The sequence below is a fragment of the Centroberyx gerrardi genome, chromosome 20 (genome assembly GCF_048128805.1).
Source record: "Centroberyx gerrardi isolate f3 chromosome 20, fCenGer3.hap1.cur.20231027, whole genome shotgun sequence".
In the NCBI taxonomy this organism is placed as follows: Eukaryota; Metazoa; Chordata; class Actinopteri; order Beryciformes; family Berycidae; genus Centroberyx; species Centroberyx gerrardi.
In genome coordinates this window covers 10,050,086-10,069,943 of record NC_136016.1, presented here as the reverse complement: position 1 = coordinate 10,069,943, position 19,858 = coordinate 10,050,086, and the positions used below count along the sequence as shown (strand labels likewise).

General features: G+C 42.5%; 2 protein-coding genes across 3 annotated transcripts in view; both read left to right on the top strand.

Moving 5' to 3' along the window:
• Positions 1 to 5,949: 5,949 nt before the first annotated feature.
• rpl38 (ribosomal protein L38) lies at positions 5,950 to 9,255 on the top strand. The gene is made up of 5 exons (XM_071900680.2): positions 5,950 to 6,006; positions 6,215 to 6,241; positions 6,900 to 6,960; positions 8,088 to 8,210; positions 9,184 to 9,255. The coding sequence occupies exons 2-5, from the start codon at positions 6,239 to 6,241 to the stop codon at positions 9,207 to 9,209; spliced, it is 213 nt and encodes a 70-aa protein (XP_071756781.1). The 5' UTR covers positions 5,950 to 6,006; positions 6,215 to 6,238; the 3' UTR covers positions 9,210 to 9,255.
• A 1,233-nt stretch (positions 9,256 to 10,488) lies between these two features.
• ttyh2 (tweety family member 2) overlaps positions 10,489 to 19,858 on the top strand; it is a 50,551-nt gene continuing 41,181 nt past the window's right edge. For both annotated transcript variants that reach the window (XM_071900662.2, XM_078290679.1), the window contains exon 1: positions 10,489 to 10,920. In XM_071900662.2, coding sequence (XP_071756763.2) covers positions 10,792 to 10,920 — 129 coding nt within the window. In that variant the 5' untranslated portion in view covers positions 10,489 to 10,791. The remainder of the gene's footprint in view (positions 10,921 to 19,858) is intronic.

Sequence of the window (19,858 nt, the reverse complement as noted above, 5' to 3'; positions counted from 1 at the left end):
AATAGGCAGCCTGGCACTGCAGGCTGGCAGGTGTGTGTGTGCGTGTGTGTGTGTGTGTGTGTGTGTGTGTGTGTGTGTGTGTGTGTGTGTGCGCGTGTTAGCTGGGGGGAACAAGTGGGAAATGATGGTAGTACAGACAGTGACAGGCAGGTGGGCAGGTTCAGACATGATGTGGACGACAGCCAGGGAGAGCTAGTGTACAGTCAGGCTTGAGTCAAATCTAAACTCCCTGAACAAATTGCTATCAGCTATCAGTATGCGGTAAATCAGCTGGATTGTTGTCATTACCACGGCTGGCAGTCAACGTCAGCTGGCTAATAGGCACAAACAGTTTAGGCTTAAGCTACATGAGCAAGCTCACAGGAGTCACAGCAGAGGGAGGGGTACAAGAGCAGGAAGAAGGAATAGCTTCCCTAACTTCATCAGCAAATGACACAACCTGCAGGAGCCAAAAAGCACTGAGCAGCAGAGGTTAGCTTCCAGTAGCCACACAGCAGACTGTTGTTGGTCCCAATCACACAGCCTGCAGGAATAAGCACAATGACAGCCAATTGTACTTGAACAGCACGTCTGGGACACGAGTCACGAGCCAGACTGATTTGAGGATAATGAGTCTAGCACAGTGGTTTGCAGTGACATGGGGTCTTTGAACATGATAAGTGATAATAATTTCACAGCAAACTTTTCCAACACTTTTTCTGGTTACTCTGACAAGTCTGTCTAAGCACAATCAAATTGAGATTCTGTCAGAGTAAACCCTCAGACTCTCTCATAATCTCCCCTCATCTGCAGATGTACTTTAAGTTTGCCTCTGATAAGGCGGGCGGAAGAGGATCAATACTTGACAAATCAATCTAATCAATAATCAGGGAGATTAGGGGAGCAGAGCGATAGAGAGGATTGTGAAGTACTTTACTCTAGCATCTCTAACCACAGGCGCACTTGAAAATAACTTCAATGACACAGACATTCATTTTAATTTCACATTAACTTGTAAGCCTTCATATTTCATCCCACATTATCACTGGAGGTGGTATCCTGCAGTGAATCACAACTTTTTAGGCTGCAGTTCATCTTTTAAAATCCAAAAATTACACCTTACCACCTCAGTTCCATTTGACAATGCATTCATGTAAGACATGCATACCTTCTTTTACGACGGAATTCATCTGAATCCACTGATGACGGTTCAGTAAACATGTTATTTTTATTATTTATTTTATTATTATATTCACTTGTTCTTTTTTTTTGCCGTTCACCCATTGACCAAATCGTGATTAATGACAGAGCCATCCGCAGCATTACTCATTAGCTCTCAGGCAGAGCTGCTTCTGCTGCCGCCCATACAGGCCTGCAGGCAGGAATGATGTGTATCATTACCTACAATGTCTGTGTTCCAGCTCCAGAAACTCCATCATCCACGCTTTACATGTCCATTACCGTTAGAAAGGATCTCCAAGCTAGGATAGTTTTCCCCTGACCCCACTATGCCTTTTTAATAAGACAGTGCGTTGATACAAAGCATGATCATCCTTCATCCTAAGGGCACACATTTTTATTCCAATTACACTCTTTACACAAAAAGGGGATTATAGTTTGCGGCTGCTATTTCAATACCAGGTGTCGGAGTACTTTAACAGGACATCATTTGAGTTTTCAGTGCAGAATGAATACACTGACAAACGCTGCTGAGTAAATAAATAAAGAAAAAGTTGCTCTAGGCAGTTTCTTTGCATCCATCTTTTTTTTGGGGGGGGTGGGGGGGGGGGGGGAGAAATAGTTATTTATAAATGCAAATTACAAAAAAAGGCTGAAAGAAAATCCATACTTCTAAAGATCCGTGGGAAGCGAGATTCAAATCTATCTTGGAGCACAGACGCAAACAAAGCTTAGATCTGTTGATAGGTGGAGTCCTGAGGTGTTTTTGGCCAAGTTTAATTATGTGTACGACCCAAATGGTCCCAAATCCTTAGATTTTGAGGCATAAGCCTAATGATATGGCTCATGTAGTTCTACTACTTACATTGCATCTTATACAGACGACACTGGGCTCATTTTAACACTTGTGAAAAACAGAATTAAACGTAAAATCTGTCTCTTTTCCAGAGTCTGGAGAAAAGGTGCCTAGTCCATGTGTTGGTACACAGCGTCTCCCATTGTCTGCAGTCAGAATCAGACACTGCTGCAGCTCTTTACTAATGATTACTTAGTGCCCTCTATTGTCAGTGGACCAGAATTACAAGTCTGAACAACACACACACATACACAAAGCAGCAGGCTGGGCTTCCAACAAGCAGCTTGGCACAGAGGATCATCTTTGTTGCTGTGTAAGCAAATGGAATAAAGATCATCCTGGTGCAAAAGCGCTTTTAGCTAAACCAAGCATAGTCATTCTTTGTAATCTACGAAGCTGAGCTGATCCTTCCCATGCACCCTTGGTAAATCCACCCTTCACAGATCTAGGCCTTTATGCCAAAAAAAAACAAAAAACACCTTCTAGAAATAAAGAGTAGTGATCCAAGAGCATGGGGAAACTTGAGGGATGCATGAGCGGAGATGGTAGCCCTCCTGGTAATTTTAGTAAAAGGAAACCTCCCACTGTCCACCCTGATATATATAAATAAATTTCACATTGTCTATACAATCCTACAATAAACACTGATAAACTCCACTATGACTTAAGGGGTCAAATAGTCTGGAATCAGCAGTCCCACTCTGTCAACACCTGTCCTGATCGAGGACTTCCTAGTGAAGACCAGCAGGAGGCATGTGTTTATTGAAGGTAAGAGTGTCCTCACGCTTCCTCACACATGAAAAGGGGATGCGCCATATACATCAGCTATGCCGGGGAGCAATGTGACTGAATGTCAGTATGAAAAATATAATCTTCTTCTCAGCAGCAAGGCGTAGCACGCCACGCTGAGATAACTATTCATTCTGGTCCCAGTGATGGGGAACAAAACGGTTAGAGACTGCCAACAAGTCCACTAGAACAACCAGAACTGCAATGACTGAGTAAAATCAGAATGGTATACGTTGCACAATGCGAGATAGGTTTTGCTTTTCTAGCTGTTATTTGAGTTGGAGGTTGCAGCATAGGCGATGAGGGTATTCTCTCTGAAACCCTGAACCTAAACCGCGCTGCAACTGTTACCTTGATTGACGTATGACTACTCAAAATTTAAAAGTCTGTGTGAAATGTGTCCAATACTACAAATACTGATTGAGCATCTAGGGGGAGCTGACCTGCTAACACAGGCAGACAGGTAGATACTAGGTTAATTAAAGACGGCTGGCCTGGTGTTTCCTGTCTTTATGAATTAATGCCAAGTGCGTCCCCATGGAAACCCACCAAGGTGTCACTCAAACTCCAGCCATCAAAGACGCTCAGCTCACGCAGAGCCGAAGACGTAAATTATTGACAACGAGTGTCCATCATATTTGAATCCAGAATACTAAAGCAGCGTTCAGCTGATGGGACTCATTAACAAACCCAAATCCAGGGAAGACCTCAGCGGGGAACCTGTAGGAGCGTGCCCTACTGTGGATAACTGGCGATTTCAAGGTCAGCTCTACCTTTACCTCTCAAGCAAAGTATATCTTCAAAGGCATAAATAAAAAGTCATTACAAAACCAAACATAGAAATATGACACCCAAAGATGATGAGAAGAAAATGAAGATGACACCCACGGTGCAGGACGGCAGCTCTGATTCACAACTTTGACTATTAGGATTGGCCCATTAACTGCATTGTGCTGCCGAGGAAATATATGGAATGACTTTTGCCATGTCAAACTGTGGAGATAATAGATGAGAATTTCTTCAGTGTGAAGCATTTATATACTTTAAGGCTTATTATTCTGGCAACCTTTTGAATTATCTGTCATGACTATAAAAGATAATTGAATTCATAAGTCAGCAGATAGGTTGTAATATGTGAAGTCACAGAGGTGTCATAAAACTACTCAAGCACAGCAAACCTTTTTGAAATGAGCAGCCAGGAGATACGGCTACTCTGAACTGAAGAAATTCCCTCCAAAATATACAACTAAAACCTGGCAATTTATCCAGCCGATATGTAGCCCTTTCACATTTTGGCTAATTGAAAATTAATCTCAATTTAAGTTAATGTTGATGAATGTGGGTAGAGAATGGCCCTAATCCAATCATGTCAGAATGTTATTATTATTATTATTATTATTATTATTATTATTGCAACATTCATTAAATATATTTCATACAGATTAACCATGGGCCTACACTACTACTGGGGAGGCAGGGGCATCTCTGCCAAGAAGAGTGTAAAAACAGTGTACATTAAACAGACATCACAAATAGATAGATAGATAGATAGATAGATAGATAGATAGATAGATAGATAGATAGATAGATAGATAGAAGCTCTTAACAGTTGTATGAATATATTCCAACAACCAGACACTTGTTGGATTCCAGTACATAGAAATATTTATATTTCTATTCAAATATAGCCAGTAAAAAAAACATGGCTGCTTATCCTCTGTTTCTATAGACTGGAAAGTTGCCTTACCCAGAAGTAAAGTGATCTTAAGTAAACACTTCCAGCGCAGATATCAGTTTGGTTTTGAGTCAAACCATATAACAACAGCACCAATCGTAGGCCAAGGCCTTTTAGAACAGCCATAGACTACATCATCAACATCACCGTCAAACTAGCCCCAGCGTCACGTATCGGGGCATATAGGCTAATATGTCACTGGGCCAAAAGACCTTCAACTCCAAAAAAAATTTTTTTTTTAAAATACAACAGCATGCATCCACACCATTCTCTGCATATGATTATACAGATAACAAATAAAACTGGAAAGCTACTAATTAAAATATACCGTATGGTTAGCCTACCTTTGTTTCCCCCCTCATTCTTTGCTGCAAAGTCCTTGATTTGCCTGGAAAAATCCAAGTTTCGGAGGTGTGAGCCGTCAAACTATTTCAGCCTAAATTTCTCCGTTTCATTTCTGTGCCAGCTCGTACCTACAAATGGGAAAATGGGTCCAGTCAAGCACCAAATTAAATGAATAAACTGACAGTTGACGCCGTGAACCTGTCTCACCTGGCCAGACACAACCAATCAACGACCAGCAGGTTTAAACGAAGAGTGTACGAGGATAAGATTATCCAAAAGATGATGCTACTATCTCCAGCACATACATACATACATGCATACATACATTCATACATAGGCTACATACATAGCCTACATACATACTAGCCTATTATAGAACCACCAGAAGGCAACATTTTCATGAGTTTTTCTGGTGCAAAGTGAATTAAATGTGCGATCTCAGAATGGAAAAATTCTGTTCATAACATTTAAAGGAGGTTTGAAGTTCGCCCTTCTACCTTGCTAATGGGACTCTATCTGAGATTGAATGAATTGAAAAGTGAGTAGGCTAACATCACGGCACACTGTCAACGTAGTAAACACAATAAATGCAAATGACATGCTGATTTTATGAAACTACTAAAGTAGTTAAAACAGGCCTAATTATAGGCTACTTTTCACATGGGAGTTGTAGGCCACCAGGGGTCCTTGCAATTGATAAAATGTTAAACTGCACGGTTATTTCATTTACAAGAAGGTAACACAATTAGAGAATGTAGAAGACATAGCTTCACTGCTATATAGCCTATCTCCACTAGCTACAGATAGGTCTAGTCATGTAATTCTGGAGAAAATCATATCTAACAATAAAAATATTTTCAAATGTGGGTCAAACCGTCCGAGAGACATTATCCCATCAAATGGGGGTCGTGGCTCTAATGTGTACTAAAGTTGGGGTCATTGAAATGTGAAATGAATAGGGTTGAGAATCACTGTTGTAACGTTAGGCTTCTAAAGTGTATGTTCCATAGCGCTAACGCTGTCGTTGTAAGGGAAATTTGTCCTCGGTGACTTCCCGTAGTAAGTATAAATGCCAAGTTTACCGGAAGTTCCACCCCTTTTCATCCCCTCTCTGGCGGATTGTGTGAGTCTCACATTCCCCACACAAACTAAAATAGCATTTCAATCATCAACCATCCTCTTTAAAAATTATAATTATGTTCCCGTTTTTGTAAAATCATGGTTTAGTCTTTTATCAACTAGATGACTGGATAAGTATTTGATTTCAAACGTATTATGTTCAGTTGTTATAACCCATAACCTGACACCATCTTTTTTATCCCTTCCCGCAGCGTACAGTCGGCTGACACGGCAACATGGTAAGGCCTGTCTTCATATTTAATGCTTCGCTACCAACGGATACATGACCGACAGTGTTGTATGTGAACATAACGCATTGATAATTTTTTAATTTGGGCTCACAAGTTAGCCAGCACATAGACTAAATTGTGACTGCCTGTAATTAGCGTTAGCCAGCTAGTGAGCTAGCCTAGCTCATCTGGGCCGCCCGGCTACAGTGTTGTGAACGAATGCTATGTTCAGCAGCCTGCTATTGTATCATTTATCTAAACTCTGATCCTCAAACTTTGCGGAGGTTACACGACTCCAAAAATGACATCCAAAACGTGCATGTCCGTTACAGTTGGTGTTTTTGGATTCTAACATGTGATATGCGCATAGCAAGTTAGCTTGGATGCCAACAGCTAGCAAGGAAGTAGCCTTACCGTTTACTGTCCGCAAGTTGTCCAAACATCTCAGGCTGTTGTGCCAGTGATGCATTTACACGCTTGCTAGAATAAGGATGGACCTAGTGCTGAGTTTCGATTTGTACCAGAAACTTCAGTTCCACCGGTCCACTAACATTCATTTTCTTTCCATCTGATTTCATATTTGACTTGGTGATAGATAGTGAGGCTCTGGCCTAATGCAGATTCTCAGGGTCTGCAGTGTCTTATTAATTCCTTTCTTGCTTTATAGCCACGAAAAATTGAAGAAATCAAAGATTTCCTGCTGACAGCCAGGAGGAAGGATGCCAAGTGTAAGTAGAACCTTTTTACTGTCTCACCTGTCTGCATTGGTTGCTTTGAGGTGTGAGTACGTGTTCCTTGCATTAGATGTCTTAACATGGAATATGTACAGTACTTTTGACAGTGTTGGGAAAAGAGGTGGGTATGCTGGTTGCCACTTGTCAGCAAATTTTGCCACTGCAGCAAGCTTAAACAAGTACATGACACAATGTCCAGAGCGCTACCTGAGTCTAAAAGGAGTAAAATAGTTGGAAGGTGCTCATTGGACAGGGCTTTGAATACAAAATCATGAAGAAAGGAAAACCAAGGCACTGTATCAAAAAATGCCTTTAAGGCATACCATATGGTGGCATACTAACAAGGAAATCTAAACACATTTGCCACACTTCAGTGTTTCTGCTGAGTGCCTCACTGCTTCAGTTTTTTCTTCTTTATGATTAAGTACATTTAAGCTTTCTTAAAATAAAACATTGGTCCCTTTCACACATGAAACCCGTAAAATTGCTGTTTTAGGTAAAGGTAGCAGTTTCTGTTCACACAAGACATGCCTTTCTGCTTTTTTAATGTAATGCTACCATTCACACAATGCTGGCAATACCGTTAAATTCCACTTGTTATTAATTGCTGGAGTCACTGTAGTTTGAAAACACGAGGGGCTAATCTCTTCGTCCGCCCAGACTCCGAGGATCTCTTATTTTCCACGTCTGTCCAATTCGACATTTTTGTCAAAAGTAAAGCTACAGTAGTGGTTTGTATTTCCGTCCTACAATAAGACAACAGAGCATCCTGCATCAGCGTCCTAATGTGCTCGTGCCGTTAATGTTACGGCATCGTTCACACATGTGGTCGATACGGAACTTCACCAGTCATGTTGCGTCTTGAGCAGTGAAATTGGCAGAACTGATTTACCTGCAGTTTGACACATCCTCCTCCTTTTCACACATGGCGGCGTGCCGTTGTGTTTACGGAACAGGCTGCATGTGTGAAAGTGATGTTTTGGACAGTGCTTTATAAATGCCCATCTTTGATCAATCTAGTCAGTGTTGTAAAGTTTGAGTTGTCATTTTAACAAACACCATAAGGGATGTTTGTTTTTAAGTGTCGTCAGAACATAGTCTTATCTGTCGTCTCTCTGCAGCCGTAAAGATCAAGAAGAACAAGGACAATGTCAAGTTCAAGGTGCGCTGCAGCAGGTACCTGTACACCCTGGTCATCACAGACAAGGAGAAGGCCGAGAAGCTGAAGCAGTCCCTGCCCCCAGGTCAGTACTAGCAAGAGCAAATCACTTAACAGTTGACTGTGGCAAGCTCTGTGGCAGCAGAAACACAAGATGAAAACACTGCACTCTTGACAGATGCAATCCAACTGAATTCTGCATGTGACCTTGAACCAGAAAAAAGGTGTAAACCCTCAAATTGTAAGAAATACTGATTTCTCACTACTGTAAAAATTACCTCAGTGCTAAATTCGAGAGAAGAATCTACATTTTTGATGTTGCTAATTGCTGTTTTGGTTATCTATATGATGTTGGATTTTGTGTTTAAAGATCACATGTATGAACCATCTTGCGTGTGGGTTGGTTGGCTGTTGATTGCTGTAATGTGAACAAGGATAAACACCACTTTAATAAGAGTGTGCATGACACTGGTCTGCTCAGATGTCAACCAGATTCACCACTTAAGTGTGTGGGAGATATTTTAATGATGCAGAGCTCAGATCTGGGCTTTTAGATTCTCCTGCTGTTCTGTGGCACTGTGTCTGTATAAGCTTCCTACAAATTTCCCTAAATCTGGTCACACTTGGAAGTAAAAATTTCTCACTTCAAAGTAGCGGACAAACGCAGCATCCCACCTGTTTTGTTTGCTGTCAATGGAAATTTCTTTCAGTCCTGTATCCAGGAATACTCACACGCATTTGCATTTATGCTTAGTAAGTGCAGTAGTTCAAAGGGAAGCTTTTAGCAGTTTTGGTAAAATTTTTCATTGTAAGCAAGTTGTCCAAGCAGAGCAGCCGTCTCTGTACCCATGGTACGTTTACATGCTTGATCAAATAAGGATGGATCATTTGCCCAATTTCACAATATTCTGAAAGTTTACAAGTCCATGAACAAGAGGAAAAATGTGGGTTCAACAGATGGGTGCTGAAAATGTGATCAGTGTTGTGGAGTAAAGTGATGATTGTTGTGAAGGTGCATGCCAGTGAGTTTTTTCTAACATGTTGTCTTTTCTTTACAGGTCTGGCTGTGAAGGAGCTGAAGTAGGACCTTTGATATGTACAGATAATTGTAATAAAAATTGGAAAACTGATTTCTTTGCCCTGTCTGGTTTTTACTGTATGTTGTACACCAATATTATGGACTCATTAGGAAAGTATACTTACAACATAAAATGTTACCCATCTGCATCCTCTGCATATTGTGGAGAGGATCCATGTGGGAGAAATGGTGTTTCACATGTTTGTCCACAAGATGTCAGACTTGAGCTAGCCACAGAAATTGTAAATTTAGGTTAAAGTGTGTTAAAAGCCCAGTCCTAAATCCCAATGTATATAGATGGATAACACCAAATGGCATGGGAAAACATGAAGCGTCTTGCTTGTTCACCAGTTGAGAAGCTCAGATACAAGGATTAATATGGTGTGGCAGGCTTGTCTGCATCATTTGAATACTTGGACGTGTCTCAGGGAGGTTTGCCATCGCTACACAAAACATTTCCTTTGAGTGTTTTATTGTCCCAATTCAACATTGCAAATCCAAGGAATGGCAACATAAGACGGCCAATAGAATTTCTCCAGAATAATGTTGAACAGGTTTTAACGTCTCAATGACCCACTTTTGGATACTGATTCAGACTTTGAAAAACACTGATGTAAAACACTCACACCATACTAGTTTACACTATACAACCAGCTGACCCAGGTTAACGCCCTCTTGGTCTTGGAAAGCTTCCATCCTGTTGAACTGTCCTTGAGCAAGACATTCCTGACAGTTCCAGGGTATCCAACCCTGACCTTTGATCTCCCTGTGGAGGAGAGCAGGCAAAAAAAAAATCCCTATGGGAATTAAAGTATCAAGTTACTAATCTTCAGGGACCACTCAAGCATTATAAAGAACCTGAAATTGTGGATTTAAGGATAGAAATCCGGTCAATACTTACCGTATCGTACAGTTGGTAAGGAACAACAGTACGCTTGCGTTTGCTATCGTTCTGCAGCGGAGCGCTGTAGGCTAAAGTTTATTTGCAACAACCTTATTTCCACACTAGGTGGCAGTGCAGTAACTTCATGGAGAGCCTCAGAAAAACATTGCAATAAGATTTGGATGGCGATGGAAAACATCGTTACACATTGAGCATGTTGTTTCTGAATTTAACAAAGTAACACACCCCACGTTGGGCCCCAGACAGGCTGGTAGACTGATATTTTCTCAACAACTCAAAGGAGCGTGTTTGCGCGCTCTCGTATTTACTCATGTCCTGTGCCCACTATCCTTGCGCGTTCCCGTTGGCGACACTGTGTGTCTGCTGCGTGCGTTTGGACCAGCTGTCGGATAGCTGTGGCTGTAACACGCTGACGGAGACATGGGCGCAGTGTGATTATTCCTTCTTTCATGAAAAATCCTACCGGAATTATTCACTTTGCAACAACGCTGCCGTCTCCGCAGGACTTCTGCTATCTTTTGTCTCACGTGCGGCTGAGTGTGTCCTTTCCATAAACGAGCATGCTTTTCCCATTGCCTTTGTTTGGAATGAGACGGGATTAAGATCTGCGGGAGCGGACTGAACTGTCCGCTTAGTAAAGAGAGGCTAATTTAGGTTGTAGCCTAACTTTTCTTTAGGGCAGGGATGTCTTCGGCACGGGTGGATTACATTGCGCCCTGGTGGACTTATTGGCTTCACAATTTCCCCCATATCAACCTGAGGTTTCAGCCCTCTGACAACAGCTTCCAACCTGAAGAGGAGAACTACCAGCAGGTCAGTAGAGGACCAGGCGGTGACGAGAGGGTTTATCATAAGCCCAGCAATCAAGCACAAAATTGTAATTGCGATAAAAGCGCTCCCACTTATGTTTACCTCCCGAGCCAAAAAATCACTAAAATATTCCTACATGGTCTCCCACTGTGTCTCGTACTCAATAGTGAGTTTATAATGACCTTATAGTCCTTTTACGGTATTTTCATTTTATCTCCCAGTATATCACTATAATGTATGATGTTTGTTATAGGATGCTTTCCAACAAGCGTCCTGCCACTTTCAGATTCTGCCTATTTTGCATTATTGATAACAAAAGTAGCTCATACTGTCTCTCTGAATCTCATGCACGCTATTTAAAGCTGGCCACCACTTAAGTCTCAGGCACAACTTCAAACATTTACTTGCATTTAATTGGACCTACATCCAATTCCATAGATCAGTGAACCAAACACAATGGGCCTGGGTTATTGGGCTGTTTTATGCATTATGATTTTAGTGGTTTGCCTAAGAAAAAGCAGCTGCTATTCTTCTTTGCACATACTGTAGGCTAGTGACATATGGGCTAAGAAGTCTTTTTTTCATCCATAGATTATTAATGGAGATGTTTGCTGTCTCAGACAGTAGATGCCCATCCTGTAAATACTGCCTTCAGTTAGGTGTGGTAACTTTTTTGCCTTTATTAAAACAGGGGGACAGTCTTCTTTGTGTGTGTGTGTGTGTGTGTGTTGGAGAGAGAGGGAGAGAGTCTTCCCCCTTTCTAATGAAGGGGGAAGACTATGTTGCAGTACATGTCTTTCCCTCCTGGGAGTCGAAGCAGCTCCCACCTGACCACAGAGGAGGCGGCAGGACTGTTTCCCACAGCTTTTTTGAAGTTGCACACAGGATGGGATCTGCTGTTGTACGGCTAATGACCTGCCTGTGAACACACATCAAGTTCTATGAATGTTTTAGCATTTCACTGCTGAATTTTTCAACGTTTCAGCTCGGCGTCTCTCGGCGCACACGGTACAGCATACTAAGAATACATGACATTTAAGTTCACCGCTCCAGTGTCCTAGCACAGTGGTTTCCAAGGCGAGGCCCGGGGACCCGGCAGTGGGTCCCCAGCAAAATGTGGAAGTGTATTCTGCTTCATTTGTTAGAAGTGAGCAGCACAATGACAAATGTCACAGTGACAAATGTAAGTCTTCCTCTAATCAGGTTTCACTCTCCACCGTTATCTCCCTACCAACGGCTGGCCTGACATCCATTTCCGCTGTTGCTACAGGATATCTAACAACAAAAAATGTTTCAGAAAGGGCTTCTTGGCCTAATTATAAAAATAAAGCCAATCGGACAGGGCATCTCCTCTCACCTCTACTGTCCACAGAGCAGATGACTGCACTGAGTAGATTGGATGTAAAATGTGTTGGGACGAGGGAAGAGACAGAGAGACGGAGGCAAAGAGAGCAAGAGAGATTCTTTCTATTGCTGCCAGTTTCCATTTTCTGTGACACAGTGGAAGTAGAGTCAGGGCCACTGGGTGTGTGTGTGTGTGTGGGTGGGGTGGGGGTGGGGGGGGGGGGGGTGATGAGCCTCAGTGGGAGTGCAGCTCTTCCTCCTGAGAAGACTGTCAACCGCAGGCAGTCGGAGGTGGGAAACCCCCTTCAACACAACCATCCACCTCTGTCCTCTCTGCCTTCCTCTCACACACACACACAGACACACACTCTTTTGTTTCTCTTCCTTTCTCTCGCGGCCTCATCTCTGTCTTTCTCACACACTCTCTTTTACTCTTTCCCTCGATCTCTTATCTTCTGTCCTTCTTTCTCAGATATCTGCCAAGCCTTTCATGCTCCCACTTCTTAGATGATTTTTTTTTTTAGCACCAATGCTAATGACGCAATTTCAAGGCAATGCAATGTTATTTAGGCCATTACATTTCCCATCACTTGTGGCCTGTCAGGCTTAATTCTAATCACCACCTCTGTTTTGAGTGCATTAGTAGCGGCGATAATGTGTGCAACAGAGAAACTTGTGGTGGGAAGAAGCAGGAAGACAGCAGATGTATTGCCCTTGGAAGTATAGGCATAGTTGCTAAGTTGCCATAATATGTGTGAATTATCCCCCTTTATTGAGGATGAATGAATTAACTGCTCCAATCAGTATAATCGCTCCATTGTGTTTGGATACAAGTCTATTCTAGCTGGAAATAGCAGTGCTGTAAGTCAATAATGTCACTAGAAGGATTCAGACAGTCCTAATGGAATTTGCTAAATAGCTTGTGGCCTAAAGATAAGCCCCATCTTGTATTATGAGTTCTACAAGACAGTGTCACACTGTGGTATTGATGACAACATAGCACAGTTATAAAGCTATTATAAATCTGACTGTTTATTACTTGGCTGTTTTATTTCTTCTCTGCTGGGGTGATTAACTGCAATGCAATATTATCCAATTGAGATTTGTTCAGTGCTTAATGATAAAGAATTTAATTTAAAGGGAGACAAATTAAATCGAGGCGTGTACTGTGTTGAGTCCACTCTGTTGTAGAGTAATTGCTGACATCGATCCCCATTGCCGGCCAACTATTGTGGAGAGTATTGAGCAGCTCAGCCGCGCCTCGGCCCGGCCACATGCCTTGTCAGAGGATTTGTAATTGGCTAGTTATAGCACCGGACAATGTTTGTGAATTCCTCCATTGGCCGCGGCCCATAGAATGCAATGGAATGCAAGGGGTCGTGCTCTTTCACTGTGCTGCTTTGTCGGGCTCTGTGTGCCTTTGTGTGTGTGTGTGTGTGTGTGTATGTGTGTGTAGTAGCAGGGATGGCTGCGTCCCAAGTATGCCGGGACCACAGTTTCTCACCCTCTGTTGGACACTGTTTTTGTCAGTAATGGAATGTCAGTCAGATAAATCACCTGACCAGAGACCGTCTCTCATTTCTGTCTGGCAACAAACAAGACGTTCTCTCTAGCAGCTTATTTTACAGTCACCTCGGTTTTAAGGTCTCATTCAGAGCCGCATTAGCCTAAAGAGCTGCCAACTTTTCTGTGAGAAAGTGGCGGACCAGGGTTTGTTCCCCTATACTGATAGGCCGGTTTGGGAATGCACACGCTCCTGAGGCAGGTCTGGTAATCACTTCAGCGATCACTCGGCCCTCCTCGGCCCATACTGTCTGCTGTGGGAAAATGTATCGCTCTGCTCCTCATCTTCCTGTCCTGAGGCCAAGAGGATGGAAGGATGGAAGGAGGGCAAAAACAGAAAACTAAAAGAGCGCACCCAAAAATAGGACAGGGGCCTAGTTTTCCTCATGTTTCTTTGTGTGGTGTGTGTGTGTGTGTATCTGTGTGTTCGGGCATGCATTGGAAAGAGGGTGTATTTGAACGCATGTGCTTATGTGTTTGCGTACATGTATTCCTGTGTGTGTATCTTGGTATATGTGTGTGTGTGTGTGTGTCAGTGTGTGTATGCCAGACATCACTGTAGGTCAGCAGGTCCCGGTCCATCTGATTTATCTATTTCCTGTTTTGTGACCTATACCTGTTTGTGCCAAGTACTGTCTGATTGTATGATTGTATTATGTGGACTGTACAAGGTTCACCACTCTTACACACATGCATCCAGCTGAGGCACTCTGATATTATCCAAGCAACTAGGGTCACAGCACTGATTTGGGGGGAAATTTGTTGCATTATGCTGAATTTGAGGTAATTACAAATGTCATGTATGAACTTAACATAATGTAGCTTAAGTCTTCTGTTGACAAACTTAGAAAACTCATTAAAATGCCAGGGTGTTATGTTGAGGTAGCAAGTAGCAGAGTAAAAAAAAAAGTACGCATATACGTTTTTGTGACATGAGTCAAGATAGAATTAACCAATTACAGAAATCAACAACATGAAACTAGACTTTTGTGCTCAGTTCAGTTTGAATGTGGTACGTTCTACATCTTAATATAGCATTGCATATTTCAATCTTTTCATCTCTGAGCACCAGCATGCGATGTAATTGCCGCCATCAGGAACCAATTACATTCAAACAAATGCAAGAAATAGGTTATTTCTTTCCCAAATAGCTAGCTGAGGTGCTGCACAGGACGGTCCCTGTGTTTGAGAAACAATGATGTGCCATGTGGAAATGTCTCTGTACTACATACACTTCTTAAACAGTAAGCGCTTCCACTGTATCCTACAGTTGGGGATGTAGCCTGAATTTCCCCAAGGGGATTAATAAAGTGCTATCTTACCTTATCTTAATAATTTACTTACCTTTTTTTATTTGGGGAATAAAGTTCACTCATTATTTTAGGGTGACACAAATCTTTAACCTACATTTATAGTATAGTTATCATAGTAAGTACTGTCAAACTGCTGTAAGTTATATGAGGATCATCTGAAAATATAATTGAGTTTTATTTCTGTTGGTGGTTGTTTGCCTCATGGTGATCACCATCTGGAGCTCGTTGTTTACCCACCTTTTTAATTAATACTACATCACTTCCTATGGTTAGCTGTGATTGACGACCTACTTACTATTAAGATTATGCATATAGTTAACAGCTTGCAGACATGTTGTTTCTGTGGTTTTGCCATCATTCATAACAGTATTAAGGAGAGATTTTTACTCTACTGTTGTCCCTGAAAGTGTTTCCCCAGTGTCTACGCAGTCAAGCTCAGCAAACCGCATAACATCTTGGCATTTGTTTTACACTGTTGAAAAAAAATCTGCCAACTGCACTATTTTCAATGCTAAAAAAAAGTCTACTCATCAGGAGGTACATGGTGATATACAGTATTCAGACAGAAGCAGTGACTGAGGGATTTGCTCCTGCTTGGTGAATTTGATGCCGTATGCTGTTCAGATGGATGACATTGAACTCATTTGGCCCCGCGTTTATGTCATGGACGCTGGAAAGAAAGAATCAAAAATAGCTTTTGTATTATAAGTCAGGGATTTATCATGTCTGTCCTTTGTGCTCGCTCCAACCTTAGGTCACCCCACTTACAGGATTGGCCTTAGATTTGACAGTGCCAGGTACTCGCTAAACCCAGTGTTTTGATTCAAATACGAACCCATTTGATTATCAAACGCGGACATCTGGGGGCCACACTGTAGGTAACATGACTGTGTTCCTCATTTACATAATTACAGAGGACTAAGTAACATTTGACTTTTCTATCCCCCCAGTGTCTAGTTGTCCTGGACAAAAAATTTCCGCTGTTCTCGTCTCACCACCAATCACTGACATGTTTCAATTGAAAACGAAAGAAGGGGTCCCAAAGAGGGACTCGTACTGCTATTACTGCAGCCTGGAATGATATGCTACAAATGAAGAGGGCACAGACATTCAATTACGGAAGCAAACACGCATCCTTAACACACTCGATCTTTCTGCCTCAGTGGCTTTGCTTATAGAGATTCCTTGGGAACAACTTTCCGCCCGAGTGCATCTGAACAGTCTCCTCCTCCAGACCTTTCTTCTTGCTGTTGTCTTTCTTTCTTCCCCTCTGTCTCTCTGTCTGTCATCCTATTTTTTTTTTCTTTGCTATTTGTCAGCATTTCCCTCATCCCTTCATTCCCCTCTCTGTGTTTGTTCTTTTTATAGGTTGTTGGACCTTCCTATAGCATTTGGAATGTCATGTGGATAAAAGAGGAATTTCCCCCCAATGGAGAAAGATAATGTCCTCTAATGTGATTTACTTCATTGTGATTGTACCTCACCAATGATGTCCTATTTAAATGCACTTATTCATGTATCATCAGACTCTCTTACACTGGATCAGATTAATAATTTTACAATCTAAAGTATTTGATTGCATCTTCGCATGAGCCTATCTCCATGATGCAAGCGAGTATGCAAATGCTTGTGATCTTTATTTTCTTTTTTTTAATAGCTGATTATACAGTTGAAGCCATTAACTGTGTTTGTGTTTAGTTTGTCGGATAGAAAATGGAGCATTATCTATGCCAAGGACTGAAAATCCATTGGTATGTGTTCAGTTATCACAGTCACTCTGATTGCATTGGAATTTAATTTACTTTATATTGCTTCCTCCTCAAGAAAATCAATCTTTCATCTGTCATTCTTGATTGCCTTGCTCCCTGCCCCACCTTTGCCCCCCCCCCCCCCCCCCCCCCCTCTCTCTCTCTCCCTCCCCTCTGTATCTGTTTAAGTGTTTGTGTAACTTAATTCTTGGTACAGTGATTCACCTCAGCTTCTGTAGTAGTCATGATGTCTTTTTCCTATGTAGTCATCTGCTTATGCCTCATCTGTGTCCACACACACACACACACACACACATGTACAGACACACACACACACACACACAGTTGTCCCTTCTGGCCCTGCAGAAGGTCATTAACCCCCATCTGTCTCTGTAGTGCTTGAAGTCAGTGATTAGCATCACCTGATTGGCTGGATGGTATAGCCAAGGTCTATTCTCATAGGACGGTGTGTCTTTCCCTAATGCTGATCTAACAACATTCAAATAGGATGCGACAGCACTGAATGACTATCTGTGTGCCGGAGATCTACGATTGTGTGGTGTGGCTTAGTACTTTCTTGGTGCTTTTTAGCAGGTCAGATCTAATGTATGTGTGGGTGCGTTGTGAATGAGAGGATGTGTGTTTCTTACACACTCACCGATGCTGTGTGAACTGGGACGACAAGTGGACTCGTGCAGCCCAATTCCCCTCCAGGGAAACAACAATGAAGGCCTCCTCTGCGGTGGAGGGTGTGTGTTGTGGGATGGGGGATGGGTTTCTTTTGTTGTGTGGGTGTAGCACCACATTCATGACCCCTCTTTCCCCCCGGGGACTAGGGTTTGGGCTTTAGGTTCAAGGAGGGTGTCAAGGAAATTGGTAGATAATACGCTTTGCTGCGCTCCAAAGATACTGCGGCCTGCACGGTAAAGCTAGTAGAGAGGCGTTTGTGCTGGAGGTGAAGTATTACTCTGACTGGGCAAGAGGAAAAGGCCAAACATTTCCCTTAGCCAGTTGAAAAAATATATTCTTAGGGAATGAGTTTTCTCTCTACACACACCCACACATACCACATCTCACAAAGCTCTGGAGACCCCCTGTTTGTCGTGGCAAAGTGTCGAGGGCAGCGGGGCAGAGGAGCGTAACAGATTTGAGGAAGCCTTTAGCAACATAACAACCTTCTTTCCCCCTTTTCTCCTCATCTCATCCATAACCCATGGGCCGCTCTGCTGGGACTTAATGGTGTCCCAGCTGTGAGTGTGGGCAAGCCCAGTCGAGTGCACTCTCCCGGAAAGACCCCTGGCCCCCGGGGCGTCCCCCTGGTGTCAGAGAGGAACAGGCAGGAACGCGGAGGAAGACATTGAGTCGGACTGCTCCGTTGGCCTTTGGAGAGGGGGCGTCGCCTCGTAGTGATGCTGTTGTAGCTCATGTGGCTCCCAGAGCGCTTCTCAAGGCATTTGGCAGCCTTCTCTTGCCTCTTCATGTCATGGTGATACACATACAGTATATTGAATTAAAATGCAAGAAAAAATTCCAAGGCAGTCAAGATGTGAGAAGGGATTTTTTTCTTGCATTTTAATGCTATTTTTCCCTCTCCAATGAGCACCTTCGAGTGAGGAAATACTTTCTGAACATGGATGAGGCCCAGTTGACCCTTTGAGCGCCTGAATGATGTAATATACTCTATGTTAAATGTATAAAAACAGTAGGAAGGGAATGCCAAAGGAAAGAATTGTTGCATGCTTCACACCAAGTTCTTAAAAGAATCTGTATCTCTCTCTTTTTTTTCCTTCTAAAGGAAAAAAGGAGATGACACAAGAGATAAAAGATAATTAAGAGTTAAAAGTCTTGCAAGTTGTAGTCAACACCAGCTGTATTTATAGCCAATACCAACAACAGGCTGCTGCAGCCCACAAGCCAGTGACTTTTAAAGTGCAATTTCCGTCACCTTCCATGTCTTCTGTTCTCTTTAACTGGCCTGACACCTGTTTAAACCCTATTACGTGGAGAATATGTCACTGTCCATTCAGCACACACACACACACAGTACCAAGGGACCCTCTCCACCTACGCGCAGCTGTCTGCCACCTGCTGTGGAGCAGCCATGCTTGTGGAAGACACTTCCTATCGCTTAGCGTGCATTTAGCACGGCTCCAAGCTTGTGGAATTCCACTGCTACACGACTTGGGTCTGCTTAGCGGATGCATGTCAACAGATGGATGTGCTTTCCATCTCTATGTATTAATTATGGTCACTACTGGTATGTTAAAATTTCATTTTAACCGGCACTCCTTGGTGCATCAGCGTGAGGCACGAAACATGTACCACTTAGATTGTTGTTGAGCTTGCATCTGTCATGACATACAATGCATCCTCCATCTCCATCTGTTTTCTGTCACTTGCAATACTATGCGGTCCAATAAAGCAGACATGGCAATATAAAATCTCTTTTTCCAGCAGTAGAGTGGTCATCAAGAGTTAAATTCAGGTCAGTCATACAGGGTGAGACTTCACTCCTCTACCTTCTTCATGATTTACAGCAGTTGGGAAGATCATTTTCTGCAAATTGTGTCCCTCTGTTCAGTATCTATTTAATAAAAATCAATGGTGGTATGATTGTTAAACTATGAACTATGAATTTTCCCATTTTAACTCCCACTATCCTCTTCTTCTATTCAGAAAGAAGTATACATCATCACCACAAATGCGCTGTGGGACGGCACAGAATATGTACTTGTTATTGATTTCCGCGATCTAGTAGGCATGAGACTTATTAGTGCTTCGCTCATATCAACCCCACATAAGAACTGATAGTCTTTTAAAAATATACTGCTATTCTGTTACGTTCCAGTCATCTGAAAATGCGTCTTTAAATCTTATCGGCCATTACAGCATCACTGAGTGTTCGTCTCACTGTCACATCTGTGTGCTCATCCTCCCATTGGCTCTCGCTCTACCTCTGATGGGACGCTCGGG